At 39.4% G+C, this 20311-nt stretch overlaps 1 protein-coding gene across 2 annotated transcripts in view; it reads right to left on the bottom strand.

The window, feature by feature from the left end:
• Positions 1 to 20311, bottom strand: part of cpne5b (copine Vb) — a gene marked incomplete at both ends in the record, with an annotated part of 90360 nt that overhangs the window by 31594 nt on the left and 38455 nt on the right. For both annotated transcript variants that reach the window (XM_079186632.1, XM_079186631.1), the window contains one exon: positions 2837 to 2900. In XM_079186632.1, the coding sequence (XP_079042758.1) occupies positions 2837 to 2900 (64 nt within the window). The remainder of the gene's footprint in view (positions 1 to 2836; positions 2901 to 20311) is intronic.

The following is a 20311-nucleotide window of genomic DNA, read 5'->3' on the forward strand; positions in this document are numbered from 1 at the left end:
TTCTCCTACTCTACATTTGGTTGCTGAATTGGTACCTTTGGCATTAAACTGAAAAATAATTAGAGCAAAGTCAGTGAGTTGTCATCGAGACAAACTCAGGGAGAGTTCAGGGTCGCACTACATGGGACGTTTGCTGCAACATTCATCTTCAGATTTCGGTTTCCACAAGACCACAAAAATGTCATTGGTCATCTTAAGCTGCTTATTTCTTCAGCAGCAAGTGTGGTTTACAGATTGCGGGGACAATATTAGACAAGTTCGAAAAAGGCACAGTGAGTCTGGTCTAGCAAAGCTGATTAATTGATGGTATCTGTTTTGACCGATGAACTCAGTTTATTAACTTTAGCTGGTGCTCTTTTGATTTTTCTAATGATGAGCACCTCCTGTAGTGAGACACATTTCTAAAAGGTATATAACCATTTAAAGTGTCTGTCTTTCTAGACTCTTCATAATAATGTCTCAAGAATAAACTTGCCAAGTCTGTTTTCAAACTGATCCAAGAGTTCTTTCGACAAAAGAAAAAGAAACACAAGCTGCACACCACACCAGCATGTACAAGTGTATTATATTTTCCTACTGCAGGGTATGTAAGCAAAAGAAACCCACCCACATAGACACACAGACTACATCATGAATGGAAAATTATGAATAATGTCAGTTCATGAATGCTAAATGTGTTTTTACCTCTTCAACCTGGCCAGACCCACCCGCGGGTCGATTAGTACGAACTTATGCTGTGCAGACAAGCGTTTTTAACCCAGAGAAGACCCAAGATTCAAGTGTTTCCATAAATATAACATGTATCAGGCTGCATTATAGGGACATGTTTAAAATCATGCACTTGGAATCTTACACAATAAAGCTGAGGCTTCTTTGAGACAAGCTGTAAACAACATAATAACCTATTGCTTTCTGAGATAATATGGTGACTTTTTAGCAAAGATTTTCCTGTTTACACATCCGGCAGTTACGGAGCAATCAGCGATCAGCTTTCATCTAGAGTTGTGTATCTGGCCAGCTGGCTTAAGTCCAAAACGTACTCTCTTTTTAGCTGTGTTTTAGTCTCCACCAACTTCCGGGGAAAAGGTCTGGCCCTTTGGCTGCTAAACGCTTTGTACGTGCTATGCAGCTTGAACCAGGCTTTCCATGTTAATGCAGGTTTGTTTGTATGTAAATAAGTATCCAGACAGGTTGATAACAAGTGTGTGGAATTAGAAGTAAGTTTGTGTGTGTGTGTGTGTGTGTGTGTGCGTGTGTTTCAGGCAGGGACAGTCAGTCTCAACCAAGCAGTTGTTATATATCTAAGAGCTGGTACAGTACATACCAGGCATGAAATAATCCTCTATTGATTCGCTCCACTGTCTTTGTATCTGTTTCTATCTGTCTGACTTTTTCTCTCCATCTTCTCTCTGCTTGTTTGCTCTTTCATTTTCATTGGGCCATTTTTTCTTTCTCATTTACTCTCTTTCTCTCTCTTTGTGCCATTTGCTCTGTTGCACTCCCTTGCTTTTCAATATCCTCCTCTAATCTGCGTGCTGGGAGCCCACTGAAGCATCCAAGGCTTAGGTTGGTTGAGGGGACGATCAGCACTCACCCCATCATGTTCCTGGGCCGTTTCATTAGACGACGTGGCTCTCTGCAGAGTGAGAGCAGCTGCCCTGTCTGTTATGCTCAGAGAGGGCAGTGTGTGCGTTTGTGTGTATCTGGGTGTGCAAATAAGTGTGATAGGTATTGAAGGGCGGTAGGTATGTAAATCTCTTAAGGGCTACTTTTTTAGACTAAAGATACTATAATTTTAACCGATCAAGCTGTGATGATGTGTTCAAAATAAATATTGATTTAAATTAAATTAAATTCAGGCATTTGCTCCCTGTGGGCGCACGTCTGTAAAGGCCTATCCGTCTCTCTTCTCTGCCACGCTGACTGTGTGCTGAGTGACTGGGGCTGCACAAGTCATCGAAACTGATCGAATCATATGGGCACAAAACCCGCTACAGGAGCTCTATCCAATACAAGGACAAGTTTCATCTCATCAGTCGTGACGTTCTTTTGCCAGAAATGAGTGCTTTCCACAGACTGTAAAAGTAAGTTTGCATGAATTGTACCAAAGTGCTCTTTCTCTCCCACACACAGACTATTTGCTTCTCTCTGTCTCTATCTTGGTTGCACACTGTCCAGAGGCAATACGCAATTACAACTTTCCAAACCGATAGCAATAATTGTTTTGGAATTGCTTGTGACATTGCTTGTTAAATCACGAAGCGGAGCTCAGTGGTCGATGACAGTCGGCCATTGACGATGGCGTCGTTCATCAGCCGTACCCGATCCTTTTTGATTTCTGCCCGGCTTCTCCGAGCCAGAATGTTAAAAAAAAGTGATAGTGGAGGCGGGGCAAATTGTTGTTAACATTTTCATTGATCAAGTTGGATAATGGAACAAGCGGATGTTTTGATGCGCGGAATTGCATTGCCCGCGTTCATTCAATGCGACAATAACACAGGCAAAGCGTTAACCGCCTTTAAGCAGCATCGGCTATAGAAGAACGAACTCCCACGTATCAGAATACGTTTGCATGAGCACAAGTAGGCGAGCACAATTAGGCAATACTCCAAATCTGACCAATCTTGTTCATCACACAACGTGAACAATGTCAGATACATTAAACTTCATGCGCGGACCCCACAGGCAGTTTCTTTCGTCTGTAGCTGTGCACTTATTTGCCTCAATAAACTTTCCTCACGCTAAATTCCCTTTAAGACTGTTTAACGAGGCTTCTCTGACAGATGTTTGCCTGCTAATGTGTGTTTGACAGGGGAGATTATTAGGGTTTACTCACTCGACAATTGCTCAGTTCCTCTGCGGACAGGACGACAGTGCCACATTTCTTCCCTTGGATTCCTCTGTGGAGTAAAGAGAGAAAACAATAAGAGCTGAACATAAATGACAGAAAACATCGTCTACTTGTCTACTCTTAGCCGATTATTAAAGGTCACTGCAAGAATAAAAGCATTTTATTTTTTCAACTGTGAATTAGTCTTTATGATTAACTCAGCCTTGACATTCCATGACACTTACAGAAAGTCTTTTTTAAAGTTAATTAAAATGTTTGATACTACTCAACAGGGCCATGTGATGAACCTTTATTATGTGTTACTTTAATTAAGCTCATTGTATTTGTGTTTTACACCAAGGGACCTCCCTTGGAGACGGACGGGCCTTAATTGCTTCAGGGGAAATAACAGTGCCAGTGTGTTTGAACCTTGGCATCCCTGTGTTGCAGTATTCTCATCCAATGCAGATTGAGTTTATGTGCTTATTCTTCTGTTTTTAATTCATTTTAATAAAATAATTCCGATCAAATCAATTTCAAAAGAAAGAAGAGATTTGAGAATCAGAAAGGCCATCAAAAACTCAACCCTCTTGTCTTGCGTTTTTTTTTTTACTTAACATTGTGAGGAGTAAGGAGTACAATAGGACATATGTGTTAAGGTATTTGAAATGGTAACCTGCAAAAAAAGACTAATATCTCCTCAGTCCTTTTGCCCACTTAAGGTGACAGGTGGAATTTAATCTTAATTGTCATGAAATGGAATTTGTATATTAAGTTTTAAAACAGAAAAGATGTAAAAATCACATGCCATCAGGACATACTTTCTACACATTAATGGAAGAAAATCAGTCCACAAGCCAAGGCTTTCAACATTATGGAAAAAGAGACCATATTACTTAACTCTATCCCTTTGACACAACTCTCTCCTCCCTGTACTGGCTTCCTCTTAATCAAAGAACTGAGTTGAAAAACTTCTTTTTTGTGTGCTTATATTAGTGAACTCCTGTCCTCATACCATGCTGTCACAGACTTGAGATCCTCTCACAAAAGGCCTCTCAGTCGCTACACTACGTCCGGGTCTAAATCAGGACCCACTAGCTTCTAACTTTGCCTGGTTTTGTTTGTCTGGAACTGTGTCTGTCGTCCACGGTTGGTTGGTTGGTAGGTTGGTTGGCTCTCTTACTCTGAACATTATGAACTTGTGATTCTAGTCTGTAATTTGTTTTCTATATTGTCCTTTGTGTCTGTACTGCAAAGCATTTTGGATTAACTGTGTTGTTTGAATAGCTTAAGTTATAAGTTGCATCCAGACGAAATCCATTCAACCTTTTTGTCAATATGAGACTTGTGTAGAAATGAAATATGCTCCCACTTAAGGCCCATTGGTCCCATTAGACAAAACGCTAAATGTTTCTCCCTTTTCCCCACAAAATGTATCGCGTCTCATTCATCTGCCTGTTAGATCTCCCAGAGCACTAAATGACTCACCAGAGGACTGTGATGTTTACTGCGGTCATTTTGCATGTGTGTTGATTGCCTCATTCATCAGCTTTGTGCCACAGTAAGAGTAATGTGCCTTATTAGTTTGAAAGGGCTTCGCGTAGGGAGGCATTGTGGTTGTGGGTGACCTGCATTGGCTTTCTTTCAATCCAAAGACGTTAGGTGAATTATCTAATGCTGGTTTCAGACCAAAGGAGTGAACGAGTTTGTGCACTTCCTCACGCAAACTATTCACACTTGCGAGTTTGGTTGCGCAAATATATTTTGTATATGCTTTATATGTAAACTTCTCACTGCAAATGTACGGAGTTACGGACTGCATATGCAAAACATTTTCAGTCAACATATTGCAATTATTTTCTACAATATTTGTTACTGCCAACTAAAGCTTGATTCATATTTTTATAGATTGTTTAGGCAACTTAAAGCACGTAATTATGTTCAGGGGAAGATCAGAGTCTTGTCAATGCTAACTTGAAGCATGAACACTAGATGAGTCAACTTTCCCCAAACCTAACCAAGTGTTGTAGCCGTCTTAACCTAACAATACGTAAGACGCAGCATTTCCTCATCAATCTGAAGGCCTTCAACACCACATCTTTACAGAATATGAATGTCTAAATTCTTGGATTATACATTTTTTTGCCAGTGCAGTAAATGTAATCTTTGCGGCTATTCTGTTTTTTCCTAAAAGTCTTTAGCAAAGCATAGTAGTCCAAAAATATATTGCATCGGAGACAGACATTGTGGGTGACCCAACATATTTTATTTTGCCAGGTAGATGCTGTATGCTAGAGTTGGATGCTCTTGACATTTCAGCTACGAAGTTGCACAAAAACCAACTACATTTAAGATTTCCACTAGACTTATATTACAATGGTATTTCCAGCTCCATTTTTTGACAATTTACACAAAAGATTGATGGACTTGGCTTGATGGACTCTGGTTTTCACTCAATATGCTGAGGTCATCAGTCTGGCAAAAGTGTTCTCCAGCTGTGTATAAGTGCATTCTGCTCTTTGTGTAGAGGTGAGTGTGTTTTTAAGAGGTAGATGGAGACCTTTGATCAACACAGTAAAAGACTTTCATTGATCTTGACGTGGGAAAACCATCCTGATCGCAGGATGGTCGCTGTGAGTGTTGTTTTTTTTTCTCACCTAAAATCTTGCACACACACATATTAGACATCTGGTACCCCATCAGCCTCTGCCTCAAAAAACAGCTTTCAAAAGACAAATGACTCTATATCTACTCCACACTTTCCTTCCTTCACCTCCTGTAGCCAAATCCATTCCCTCTCAGTTCTTCCCAGAAATAACACGATACCTTAAGGCTACTGAAAAGTTAAAATCAACAAACAAAAAGAGTTTGGGTTACACAAGTAAATCTCCGCTGTGCTGACAAGCTGTGACTGTACAGTAGCTGCAGAGCAAAGCAGTTATGGCTCAAATGAATAACGCGGTGTACAGTCACAGGAACAGGGCTTTCAACCATAAACCTGGGTTTTCTGGTCATTTGTGTTTTTGTTTTATTTATTTTTTATTTTTTTGCTATATGGACTCATGAGTCTGAAATAAAGTTGAATATATTAGTTAGTTGAAAAATAATTTTCTGCTTTGTACAAGTTGTATCTAAAGAACGTGTGGGAGCAGTAAATGGATCCTACTGAGAATATTAGTTGTGCTACATGCTATCCAAAAATAAAAAAACTCTAAAGTAATCTAATAGTATTTTTATTGATTGCTTTTATAATAACCTTTTTAAAGGTGCGTATGTGTATAACCATTAGAATCTCCTAAAACGTAAGGTTTTTTCTTGAGGTTTTGAGTTCGGTTTTTTTCCAGTCCAAAACACAAATATGGTGAATTTGCTACCACAAAAGACAAAGATGTGTGGCAAAGTCTCACAATTCAGAACCTGGAATTAAATCTGATGGAGTGATTTTCTGTCTATTGACTATAATCGTTTCAGCCTTACTAATAAAAATGTATAAATCTCAACCCAGTGTATAATAAGTATTTGTCTCACCACAATACACTGTATATCTACAGCAGTATATACTGTATATATTTGTGGGCAATACTCAAGATATTCCAAGTCTGTCAACAAAGATATTTTGCAAATATAATATTCACAATTCTGCTGAGGACTGACAGAAAAGAAAACAAAGCAGTTTTAAACTGCATTCTATCTCCTGCGGATTTATTTCATTACTATGCATGAAGAAAATCCCACCCACCTTGCTTAAGGAAATATTGGAGGAAGGAGGTGAATGATAGAATAAGATCCAATTTGCACCTTCTTTTTTGTTTGCAATAGCAATAAAAAAAGACTTGATTTATAGACTTGCAGTTACAGAGGATAGCCTTCCTGAAGGTGCCACACAAGATGCTGCTCCATCACACTGGAAACCTGAAGAAATAGCCTTTTACATGCTTTCGGCTGGCAGGAAGTTTAATTCTTTGAACTGCACCTGTACAAATTAGAAAGCTCTTCTTATAATAACTTGGGACGGCTGAAAATAACAGAATTTCTCCTTTTTTCTTTTATAAGCAGTAATGCATACATAATATAACCTATTAGCACAATGCTTCAAAGACACACAGCGTCGACACACAAGTGCTTCTGAACCTCCGATATTAAAGAAAGGACAGTTTTGTATTGACAGAGTGCACACACACACACACACAAAATACAGGAAGAGACGGAGACATATTATCGCCTGTAAACCTAGAAATAACACTTGCACCAAATCCCTCAAAGCATAAAGACCCACTGACACACTCTCTCTCGCACACACACACACACACACACACACACACACACACACACACACACACACACACACACACTTTTTGTTCAGAGTGGTGGAAATCTGTAATTACAGAAATCTTCAGGGAGTCAAGACTAAAGCAAACGATATTACCTGCTGTGAATAAGGAACAGCTAAATTAATTTTGCCAAGAGGCATACAAGAAGGACACAAAAAGTATGGATGATAACTACTGGGCTAATTTGGAAACTACTCTTTGTTCTCTTTCCAGCTTACAATGTGAGTCGCTGTGTATAGATCCTGTTATGATCCATCTTTTTTTGTATCTCGTTTGATTTATGCTACTGTTTCTCAGTATGTGACCACAGCAGAGCAACACATTTGTTTGTTTTTCACCTGCAATTTCTTTGGACTTCCATGTTTTATCTTGTAGTATCTTCTCATAACAAGAAAAAGATTGGAATATAATATAATATAATGAGAACCCTTTTGGGTCATGGTTAGAAAACTGGGAGTTTACAGTCATGCTAGTGGCTTTGTGAGGCTGTAGACACAGCGGTGCTTTGAGCTAAATACTAACACACAATGATAACATGCTATTGCTACTGAAAGCAGGTATAATATTTACCATTTTCACCATCTTCGTTCCGCATGTTAGCACAGCAACATTTCCTAATTAGTATCAAATACAAACTACAGCTGGGAATGAGGGGAGTATCCTTAGTTTTGCAGGTAGAGTCATAAACAAAAGTATCGGACAATCTTCGAACTGATGATGGCAAAAGAATCCAGTTAGATAAAAAATCAGAGGATCACCAAAGTTATGACAAGTTATTCCTGAGTGAGAACTGAATGTCTGAACTAAATTTCATGGCAATCAAGCAAAAGTTGACAAGACTTTCACTGAAAACCTCAAATGTCAAACTCATCACGGCGCTACGGGAAAAGTCAGGGGTTCATTCTCTGGGAGCCATGACTGTTTGTAGTTCAATTCAAATGTTCTATTCGTTGTTGTCGTCCAGTGACAATTTTGTGGGAAAGATGCATGATTTAGATCTAGTCTAACATTCAAAGTTCTGAATTAAAGTGAAATTCAAAGTTTCATATTAAGATGAATGAATATATCTGTAACTGTTCCTCTCCAAACAAGGGTTCAAGTAGAAACACAAAAGCATTCGAGTAACACAAAGCACAAAAGCTTGTTTCCTGGGCAAAGGGCCATTGTATATAATCAGACTTCTTGAGAATGACATTGTGCTGGAGGACTTCCAGAAGAGTACTCTACCAAAGGCATCTACAGTAAAGAATAGCGCCTCATTGATTCACTCTGTGCAGCTTGACAGAGAGCCTGGAAAATTCATGTCATTAACAAAGAACAATTAGAGGTTTGAACCAAGAGAGAAGGGCGCAAAAGTTGAAGAAAGATAAGAAAGAAAGAAAGAAAGAAAGAAAGAAAGAGGGAGGGAGAGGGCATGTAACCAAAGAGAGTACAAAAAGGCTTCGCACCCCAAAATCAATAAGATCGATGCTTTATTCAGTTTTCAATGTCTAAATTTAGCACAGGGGATTTATATATATATATTTATATATATACACGTACACACACACACACATACACACGCACACACATATACTTAAACAATAGCCATTCACTATACTGTATATGTAAACATATTCAGTATATAATATATTTATTTTTTTCTCTACAATTTCACTTGAAACTCTTATGTTCATTTTGCACAAAAATTCTTAATTTCAATGAGAAAATACTCTACTTTCCATTTGTCAAGTTTTACAAAATAGGCTTCGGGGTTGTTTCATACCATTCAGACCATTTATTCATTGTATTACCAGAAAACAATATATATATATATGTATATATATATTGTTATCGAGATATGAAATTATTTATATTGCGATAGAAGATTTTGGACATATCACTCAGCCCGAGGCCAGCAGCCCGAGGTTCCATTGTTTGACTGCAGTTTGTCGACACAGACAATCGGTCTGTAACACAAACAGCTGTGGCCTAGATTTCATCTCTGGACACCAGAACATCCCTTGCTCCTGTACAATTTTGTGAACTTCAGATTCACACTCAACACATTATGTCAGAACTGTCATGGAAAATTTCCCTACTGGCATTTTCTGACAGTTTGAAAGCAATTTATCGAGTTAGAACCTGACATATACCTTCCACTCGATCTGATCTCACAACAAAATATGTTTACCACCTCAACTCCTCCCGCACATTATTTTAACTCCTGCCACTCATCCGTTAAATTGCGCGGTACTTGGGCAGCTCACTAGTGGTGCCGGCATCATCTTCACCTGAAGTCTTGTGAAGGTTTTCAGACAGTAATTCACTTCCTGTAGAAACTTGTGCTAATTTACACCTGAAGAACAGATGTAATGATCATTCAAACGTGTATTGACGTTGCCATTGACCACCATCAAACAGAGTGAGAACACCATCTTTACCTAATCAAGAAACATATATAAACACACAACCCACCTGGGCTAATGTGCACATCAAACTTGTCGTTTTGATCATTAGTCCTGCACAGTTTTTTCTGCACATCAACAGGTGTGTTGGAGACTGACACATTGAAAACACAGTTCCCAGAGCTCTGCGAAAAATTGTGAATCACTTAAAACTTCGCTCTGCTTATTACTTCCTTGGGCCCGTCCGTTCCTGTGAGTCTATCGCCCGGTGTCTCCATCCTAAACACTGGGTAACTTGGGTAATGGCTGCCTTTTAAAATAAAGCTTAAATGTTGCCTGGAGCTCCATATGTTTAATTATAAAACAGGTCGATGTGGGGCTGCAACGGGCAACATGATGTGATAGATTGCTCGGATTCAAAACTAAAGTTTTAAAATAATTTCCGTTCCAAGTCCTAGACAACAGTAATTGTCCTCTGAGGACAACTCTCTAGAGGATTCTCATTATGTGTGAGGACGTTTTGGCACAGAGCAGCAAATTAGGTATTCAGCCCGTACTTTTGTTCAATTATCTTTTGCTCTTCAGTTTTTTACTGAGTCAGTTATAAATACATTTTTCGTTATGTGTGAAAATGGACGTGTGGTGTGAGAGCGTGTAGGCTGGTTAAGATATTTTTGCCAAAGTTCTGTGACCATAATAATAATAATAATAATAATAGACCATAATAATAATAATAATGTGCACATAACCATCTGTTGCAAATACCTTCCAGAGGAGACACGTGTATTGGATTAAGACCATCCTACAGAACCATCTGGAAACAGCTGTTAGCTGACTTATTAGTGCACATTAAACTGCCCCTTTGCTCTGTAATGTACGTGAGGTTTGGGTTGCCTCTGTAGACATGTAGCCATGTATGTTACAATGTACAATGCATGCATGTTTTTGTTACATAAACTAAACATATTACTCAGTGAACACAGTCAATTCACAATGCTGCATGTTGGACAGTGAATTGCATTCCAGCTGCACCAGGTTTGTCTCATTGCGAGGTTCCAACCCACAGGTCACCTAATCCATAGGAGATGGTGATTATCAGCTACCATTAAAACTGACCAAATGACCATCAGTATGTTGTGGGTGAATGAGTGCTACAAGCGAAGCCAACACTTTAGAAAATGATGATGAATACTGGCTGCTGTTGATATAATATCACATAAACTACTTGTGGCAACCTCATTTTATGGACACTTCTGGTTAAAATGTTCACCAAATTAGGCTATCTTGTAAAGAAAACAACAAATTGAACACAGGCGTTTATGGCTATGATTTGTGGAACTGACACATGAAATACATTTTCTGGTCATTTAGAAATGTGCAAGCAATACAAATGTCAGTTAAACAAAACTTTAAACAGTGAAGGAAAGAGCAAAGAGGTAGGAGTTGGCCAGTATTGTAATAAACATGGCAGTGAGCACAAAAAGTGGAGTGTTGTACAAGGAAACCAGGGTGTGTGTGTTGTAGAGTTGTATTTCAAATTCTGGATGAGGTACGGTTGACGCAGATTTTATCATCTGATATTTTCAGGATCACATGCAGGTTCCACTGCTGTCAGCTCCGATTCTCTTTGTACAATCTAATGAGTCGAACCAAATGTGGACAGCTCGCATTGTGCTGGGCATGATATAAAAGTCATGCCGTGCAGCCAAAGGTTGTTCAGACAAAGAACTTTACTTTAAAGTTACTTTAAACATGTGACAGTAATGTGGTTTAAATTGTGTTTAAAAAGATACACAGAACATCTAAAATATATACATTTGATGTAATTGTGCTGCTTCAGATTTTGGTATCTTAGGTATAAATATATTTCACTATGTATTGAGGATTCATAGCTTAAGTGTTGGTACTCATACTGTCATAAAGGTTAGAAACGGCCCTACATTTTAAGACATTAGACGAAAGGGTTCAAGAGGTAAAGGGGATGGAGAGGTAGAGCCAGAAAATGTTACACATACAAATTTAAACAATATAACTAATATATATAATATAATAATAATATAACTATAGCCATAGGAGGTGTATCATTTCTGGGTCACTGCAGATGCCTACAGATAGCATTTTTTTTGCATTTTTGCTCAGCCACTTCCATTTTGCTTGTAACATCAGAGTTTAGAGCCGCGTGCAGACAAGCCCGGCCTAGACTCTTAATTGTGTATATAGCTCCTTTATTCAACCCTAATCATACCTCAACCATATCACAATCTCGTTATAGCCTCAACCTTATAGTATTGACCATGTGCTGATAGTGCACAAGGAGAATTTTCCAAAATATTGTCTTTGGACGTAAAAAGCTAAAATGTGCCTGAATGTAAGGGTTTGGCAGAACTGAAATGACTTGCTTGTCTGGCGATAGAGTTGGCTCTACCGTAGAAGGTTCTTTCCAAAATCTGATTCCTTATTGACCTTATTCCCCTTTCATTTTTCTCATCCCCTTTTAATTGCCTTAGTGATGCACACTCAGCACAGCACAAGAGTAGAGATTCCATTCGTAAAAGCACAGGGACTGAAGTCTTAGGCATTAGTGTTTTCAACTCATTTTAGCTTCCATTCAGACTAATGAGCCAAAGAGCAATTCGTAGGGATTAACTTTAAATTAACTTGGAAGCATTAGGATATGTAACAAAGTCCTGGCTGTATAAGGAACTGCAAGTATCAACATGATACATGATAATTACCCTTCTCGTAACAGTGTTTCTGTCCTTTTCAACTAACTGTTTCTTGGTAAAAGAAAAAGTTAGTGTCATCAAGTTTAATTTAATGAAGCACATTTATGAATGGACAAGTGTTGGCGAAGTTTAATATCTTCATCTCTACAAGCAATATCTGTTAAAGCTTGTGTCTAGCTCTAGTTTGTGCAGCTGTTGGGAACCTTAAACAGGTTACAAACAGTTTTAGTTCTGCCTTCTGAATGGTGGTTCAATGATAATTAAACTACTTAAAAGTGCAGTCATCGGAGGTGGTTTGCTCTACCAAGGAATCAATTTGAAACTAAAACAGTATTGCAGTGTTCTTTTTCCTCTGTTGTTCAAGTTAAAGTTTCTTCTGGTTGCACTCATTACTTTTGCATGTCAAATGCAAATACAATTACACATGCATTTACAAATGCAATTGCAGTCCTTCCTCTATTTATAGTTTTTGTCTAGCATAACACGAACACTTGAATTAATACATTCAAGCTGAAATCCTAGCCTAAGGACTACAAAGAATATAGCGGCAAAAAATTCATATGCGGTGACTTTACAGGAGCTGTCTGTTCAGCGCCACCACAGCACAGAGGACCGGCACCAACAGCAGTAGTTTATTTTTTGATGCAAATTTACCTCACTGGCTCCCTCAATGATCCTTTTCCCTAAAAGCTCACAGCCAATCCTGTCCAGTGGATTTTTAAAAAACGGTTTACTGCAATAATGTTGTCAAAGGAGTTTTAAAGGTTTAAGGAAATGCCCTGATTGTCCCAAAGGCTCTTCCCTGCTATTAAAACCATTTGGTGATGTAAACTTGTGTGGCCTTCACAGTGATTGACAGTGAACAATAGTCAGGTTGCGATGTTAGTCCTGACACATTCAAGAATTGCTTTCCCCACTTGTGCGTGTGTGTGTGTGTGTGTGTGTGTTTGTATTAGGGGGGTGTTTTCTTGGCTGGGTGTTGTTTCTGCAGAATGGACTGCATTTGAACCAAAGTGGGGGGAATAGGGTGAGCCCTATTCCCAGTAGGAAGGGAGTGCTCTGCTACACCTACTACCCATCAAAATAGCCTTTTTGCTTTTGCAGAAAATTTCATCCAAAACAAAGTATCTCCACACACAAGAGTAAAGTCTTGCCTGGTAAAAGGAGATACTGAGGATTACCAGGCTTCAGGCAGGATTTCTCTGGAAACCCCTGCGACAGTTTTCAGCGTGGGAAGCCAAACATGTCTCTATGACAAAGGAACATCACTGTTGGTTAAAGAAGATACTGTGAAATACAACCTTTCAATTATCTCTCCTCTGCCACTGTTTTATTCAGGAGACAAACTGAAAACACTTTGATGCATTCGGGGAGGAGACATGTTTCTTCCACGCCACCAGCTCTGTAACCTTTAAAACCGAACACAAGCACAACCATCCAAACATACAACAATGTGCAGTGAAGCAAGGCCTCTCTAACACAATTACTGACTTCACCAACTCTGCCAAAGGGAAAAGTGAAACACTATTTCATTGCCGTAAGGACAGAGAACAGACACACACCCCCACCTGAGACATCCACCTCCTCAATTACCCACTGCTGATTCTACAAAGCCTCAGCCATTCGAGACCTCATTTGACTTTATTACAGCAGCCACCAGAGAGACTGTGCCATTAATCAAATAGAATAGGGGAAGAATGAGCAGCCACCCAGGAGAGCAAAGAAATGAACTGATACGGCTGCTACAATTTCTCTGTTCAGCTTCTGCATGAGAGAGTGACCCAGCGTTCATCATGGCTCAAATGAAGCACACACTGCATCAGAAGGCAGCACTGCGTTGTCTTTCGAGGTAGAGGAGCTGTGGTACCTGGAAATAAAGGTAGTTAGAGACGGATACGATGTGGGCAATGGAACTTGATTGATGAGTGTTATTTTTCAGTTTGTGGGTAATATTGCATTTCCCTCTCAAGACTTTTCAACTGCCAGAGCAGAAGCTGTCAAGCAAACATCTGGAAATGTGATTTCAAAACAAGCCGGTTGAGGAAAAGTGTGTGGAAAACAAGTCAATATGCAAAGAGGAACAAATGAAACAGGCTTAACAAATTTCATTACATGTGTTTTCTCTCTTCTGCTTTGTTTATTGTCACAAACACAGAGGGTGAAATTGGGGAAAAAAAGCCTTTTCCCCTCTTTCTGTTGGAGAACAAATGACACCTCAGGCAATTAACATCGTAACAATGGCAGCCAATCTCTCTAATGCTTTGTTTTCCATCGATGCTGCTGAGTTCTCTAATTCGTTTTGGAGTAAAATCGATGCCATTTGCCAAAATAGCAGTCTCCAAATGTTTAAACAGGCTGAGCATAGTGCAGGAGTAGTGTGTTTTGTCGATTTCAAACCAGATGACTGTGAAGTTTAGGTTCACTATAACCTAATAAAACAGTTAATCCTCAACAGCGCTCCTGAATTCGTTAATTCAGCGCAGGAAACCTCATCTGTCAAGTTGATTGATCGCTGCAATTCAATCCACAATGACAGAAAAATTGTTGTCCTAACAGATGGCTTGGCTCGGAAAAAGAGTGATCAATCGCTGCCTGCACGGGCAGGAAACTGAGTTTTGTTCAGAGATATTAGACACAAGGGTATCAATACTGGATGAGATCTCATACTGACAACAAACACCCTTTTCTCTCCAAAGCAACGGTGCAGGGAAAGCCTGTTCGCCATTTGCTGTGAATGGGTCTGCTGGGGTTATCCGTCCTGCTTCAGGATCCGGCTTACAACCAGGATACACACAAACAACCGTATGGCCAATGCAGGGTCACCCAATAAAAAGTTGAATCTGGCTTTGGATGTCGATGCCGACAGCTGTTTTGTGTATACTACATTGACGTCTGCCAGGGCTGGATTACCAACTGGGCAAAGTGGGCAACTGCCCAATGGCTTTACGGGCCACAGGGGCCACATATACATTTTTTATTTAATGTGTGGTAATTTGGTTAATTGCTAATTTGTTTGGAGAATGTGCATCACAAATAGGTGCTTTGTGTACTTTGCAGTTTTTGCCTCGCAGTTTTGTCCTTGAGTGGATTAATTAGGCCATATCGTATTCATATGCAGATGTGGTCCCCCATGTGCAGACATAATGCACGGTTCAAGCAGACAAAATTTTGGGCTTCATGTAGATAGATTGCACGGACTCATATGTTAATGGATGAAAACGGAGGATTCAATTTACATAACGTGGACCCTCGCAGCTATGCAGCTGAACGTTTAAATTGAGCTGTAGTTACTGACAGCTAGCTCAGCTCTGATTTGAACCCTATCACAGTTATTATTGTTCAAGATTGTAGAACACAGGTTGTAATTAGTGTATTTACATTTAATAAAATTTCTTTGAGATTAGAGATGATATTTTGATGACATTTAGAACTCACTTGACATGGCGGCATGCAGGAAATTATTACGCTATCAATATGCTGCAGTAGATACAAACATAAACTAAGAGCTTCTGTGTTTATTGAGAAGACAACACACATTGTCCTTTCTTGTTATTAGGTTTCCTTGCTTTTAATGAAGTTCGAGCCTATTCTGCATTGACTTAAACAAATCTAACTCTAGGCCAAGAAAACCAATTAAACTGAGCAGCCAGACAGAAACTGTTATTATTTCATTATTATCTTGTTATCTTTCCAGATCAAATGGTCTATTTTTTTATCACAAAAAAGGAAATATGTTTTCTTCTTTTGACATCTTATCATGTTCTGTTCATTTATTTTCTCAATTTCAGTCATTTTTTTATTTTTTAAAAAACAATTAGTTTTGCCTCTGTTTTAAAGGCTGAAAGATACATCATGATACCTGACAGTCACATGTACTTTAAATTGCAAAAATGTGAAAAATATAGACCTGGTGTAGAGCTGATCTCTAAATGAATGCACACACGATTGTTTTCTCTGTTACTTTCCTTCTCTACACGTCATGCGTTTAATTTGCTTGATATAGGCTCTCATTTATTTAATGTAAGCAAATTATTGAATTATGTCTTTTTGCATAACACAACTTGCATATAACCTTGCATAATAAACAATACACCAACACTATGTTGCAGAAGTGCAGGAGGAGAACTTGTTATTCCGATATAAAATCAATTACAGCATCTGTTATCTTCCACTATCGTATCACTTAATGAGCAGTGTGTGATGCAGCCATCAGCTCTTACATGCACATTAAACCTTTACATTCATGATTATACAATGTGATAAAAACATAATTGTGTGTGGGTCAGCTATCTTTAGATTAATTAAACCAAGATTTTGCTCAGGTGAGACAACATTTGAAGCTCGAAGCATGTGACTTTGAATTCTTCTTCTTAAAATAACCAACAAAAGAGTTAATTTGTATAAACCCAAGTTAAACCACTCTATAAAAGATTTTTTAATTTGAGCTGTGTCTGATTTGAGCAAATCCAGGCAATTAAGATGTGGAATATGCCTCACTTATGTGTTTTTAAAGTATCTGTAGCCTGTGTAGGAAGTTTGACTAAGACATAATCATCATCATATGTATAAGCTAGTGCAATATGGCTTGGAACATGAACCTTTGCATTGCTTTTGATTTCAGTCTTTGCTATCAGAGAGTTTCCTTTATCAAGCTGGTGATGCTCCTGAGGGGCAAACCCCCTCTCTGGCGAGCACATTTCCATGGAGCTCAGCACCCCTGAACCATCCGTTTCACTTCACCTAGACCTTGAAACATGAGCTGCCTTGGGCATTACAACCATCACTTTTCATCACAGCATCAAAGACTTCCCTGTCAGTTGCAAAGCAGGAGCTGGAGGGTGTAGTGGAAAACATGTCTTCCCTTTCCTTTCTTCCTTCCATTCCTTCCTTCCTTCACGGAAACACTGGTTTGATTGCACTCCAAAGATTAAAAGAACATTAACTAATTTATGAGAGCAGCAATTAAGGAGCACTGAGAAATGGTCTCCTTCTACCACAGCCATCAGCTAACTGCTGGATCCTTTGATGCTAACATAGCCTGTGATTGACACAAACAATAAATTCAAAGTGCTGTTTCACAAAAGAGACTTGGGGTGTAGCGAATGGTCAATTGGTCGAAGCCTTTTGTTTCAAAACAGAGTATAAATGCAAAAGTGTTTAAAGCACGAAATCCCGGCATCTCGAGAATTAATAAAAAAATTATGATTAACACTTTTTTTGTCAACCTCTTTCAATTTATCTTATTGCCTATACAGAAACATGTGATACCCCTAAGCTGAGGTGATCCTGACTTCCTACCAATTTTGCCTTTAATCTAACTTTGTGACCCAATTTGCAAAGGGCTATCTATAGCTCCCTTTCCCTTCATCAAATAGCTGCAGCATCCATATTCAATATAGACCTCCCAGAAGACAGAGAGGCAGCTGCAGCCTAAGAAAAAACCCTCCGCTTCCCATTAGCTGAGACCTTAAAGAGAGACACATAGAGCGTGAGGAGAGGAAGAGGTTAGGTGCTCATGTGGAAAAGGAGCCCTCTAGTAATTACGCTCTTGGCCATTACTCTTTTTTGACCACCAAAATCCCCCCAAAGGAAATAAGCCTTACACCACATATTTACTGTATGATCTTTGTCTCAAAGGAAACCTCCTACTGCACTGCAGTTATTCCCCGGTCAGACATTACTCGTGTGACAGCGTCCCAGGCCACCAATGAAGGCTTCCCCAGGGAGAGAGGGGTGTGTGTGTGTGTGTGTGTGTGTGTGTGTGTGTGTGTGTGTGTGTGTGTGTGTGTGTGTGTGTGTGTGTGTATGTGTGTGTGTGTGTGTGTGTGTGTGTGTATGTGTGTGTGTGTGTGTGTGTGTGTGTGTGTGTGTGTGTGTGTGTGTGTGTGTGAGATAGAGGGTGAACAAATGAAAGATACATGACAGAATAAAACGGAGATGGGTAGGTGAGGGGATTGTGTTTAGTCTCTCTCATACAGCCTGAGCAGAGGAACACAGATCTAATGTATTTGTGTGTGCGTGTGTGTGTGTGTGTGTGTGTGTGTGTGTGTGTGTGTGTGTGTGTGTGTGTGTGTGTGTGTGTGTGTAGAGCATGTGTATGCATGTGTTAGCAGACAGAAGTCTCTTTGTGGAAGTGATGCCATTGGAGAGACTTGATTTATCACTCTGTGTTAGAGAGAGAAAGAAGCAGAGAGGGAGGCAATATGACAGCTTTATCAGTCCGCTGGTCCAGACCTCCATTAGCCCACCATGCCAGAGGAGGAAAACACAGATGGATGTACGTGTGTGTATGTGTTTAGCCAAGTTTTGGAATAATCCTTACAGATATATTTTTTTCCCATTAGCTTATTTTCTCATTGCACAGCTCCTGTCTTCCTCTGTTGCTCTGCTTCCAGCCTGCAGCGCTGCTTCCAGCACAGCTTGTTTTAAGGAGAGCTGTTATCCAATCAGATTCAGCCCCTATGTCTCTATGTAAGGAGAGAGGCCCGATGCCCGCTAGAGAGCCTTTGCAGTTTAAGTAAATGGGGACGATATCGTTGATTGTCATAGTCATATATAATACATGTAGTGTATTTGTGAAAAATTATTAAATGATAAAATAGCTATAACTTTGTGATTCTGTTTAGGCCAGCAGAGAAGGCTTAGCTGACGACCCACCACTGAGCTCTGTCTAATCAAAATGAATCAATTATGTAAACCAGAAGTCACTGCATCATCACAAGCCGCAACATAACGTCCAAATATTACAGTTTTATGGGGGCAACCAATAACTTAAATTTAGCTACTGTTCCCTTTTTAAATGTATGGCTTTGTATTATTTATAGCATACATGGAGAAATGTATGCTATAAATAACTATAGTGTTTGAAACTGCACCTGCACCTGTTACAAGCTAAATAATTCAACCACACAGTCAGCCAACAACATAAAATGTCTTCACAAAGCTGAAATCCCAATTCTCATAAACAGAACAAAATGTCGCTTTTTTTCCAGAGGAGCCCAAAAATACACGAGAGTCTAAAACACACAAAAATGTCACCCAGAGATGCCAACTGGAGCTGTTACAGCAGCCATTTTGTTTCAGGGCTTGTGTTCGTGTGCATCTGCATATCCGATAGCTAATGATGAGGCGCAGTGGAGCACGGCTCACTCAAAGTGGGTGTTAGAAATAGCTGGTAGCCATATCAACAGAAAGAGATGTGTGGTTTTATGACAGGTTAGGTGAGGGGGGAATAGAGAGAGCATAAATGAGAAGCAGAAAATATTAAAAGATGAGTATAAAGATATAGAGGCTGTCAGACACAGCTGGCCTGCAGAGAGAATTCAATTGTTCAATCTTCAAACCTGCTGGAGAAGTCTGAACAGATAAGATGAATGAACACCTCCCTCCCCAACACCTACCACTGAGCTGCTCTTAAGCAAGGCACTTGAGCTCAGCAGCTAATAATTGAGGAGTATGATTGAGCTGGATGACGCACAGCAGGTGTCGGTGTGTATTACGGCATCTGTGTGAGTAATGAAGCAGTGTTTTGCTGACAGAGGCATCTGCTCCGCTGACAGAAAAAAACAACAACAACAAGAAGTGCCAGAAAGTCATAGCTTCAACTGCACTGTAGGTCGGAACTGAATCTTACAGTGGCAATGTGCCCTTTAAGAACGCATAAATCAATTAAACTGGGAAGAAAGCCATGTACAATCCATTATTCTGACTAGTGTAAGTGGATCTCGAGCAAAGCAAGATAAAATTAGGTCGGAGAGAAGTTAAGGTGGCAAAGAGGAGAGAATCCAACCCTGGCGGCTATAATGATAATTATTTCAGGAGTAAAAGGAAAATAGAAAAATAAAAGTATCCATTTCAAGGGTAAATTCAGTGTAAATATCCCCAGCATCGGATATTATATAGACTGTTTTAGTATCAAAGGTCAGCTTCTGATACATTGCCCCTTACACCCCTCTCTCTCGTAAACATTGCCTGTGGCCATTTGAAATCCTGTAATGGGTTTTTCAGTTTCTCACCTTCTCTGTTGAGCTCAAACAC

This window comes from Pholis gunnellus (genome assembly GCF_910591455.1).
Source record: "Pholis gunnellus genome assembly, chromosome: 3".
NCBI lineage: Eukaryota > Metazoa > Chordata > Actinopteri > Perciformes > Pholidae > Pholis > Pholis gunnellus.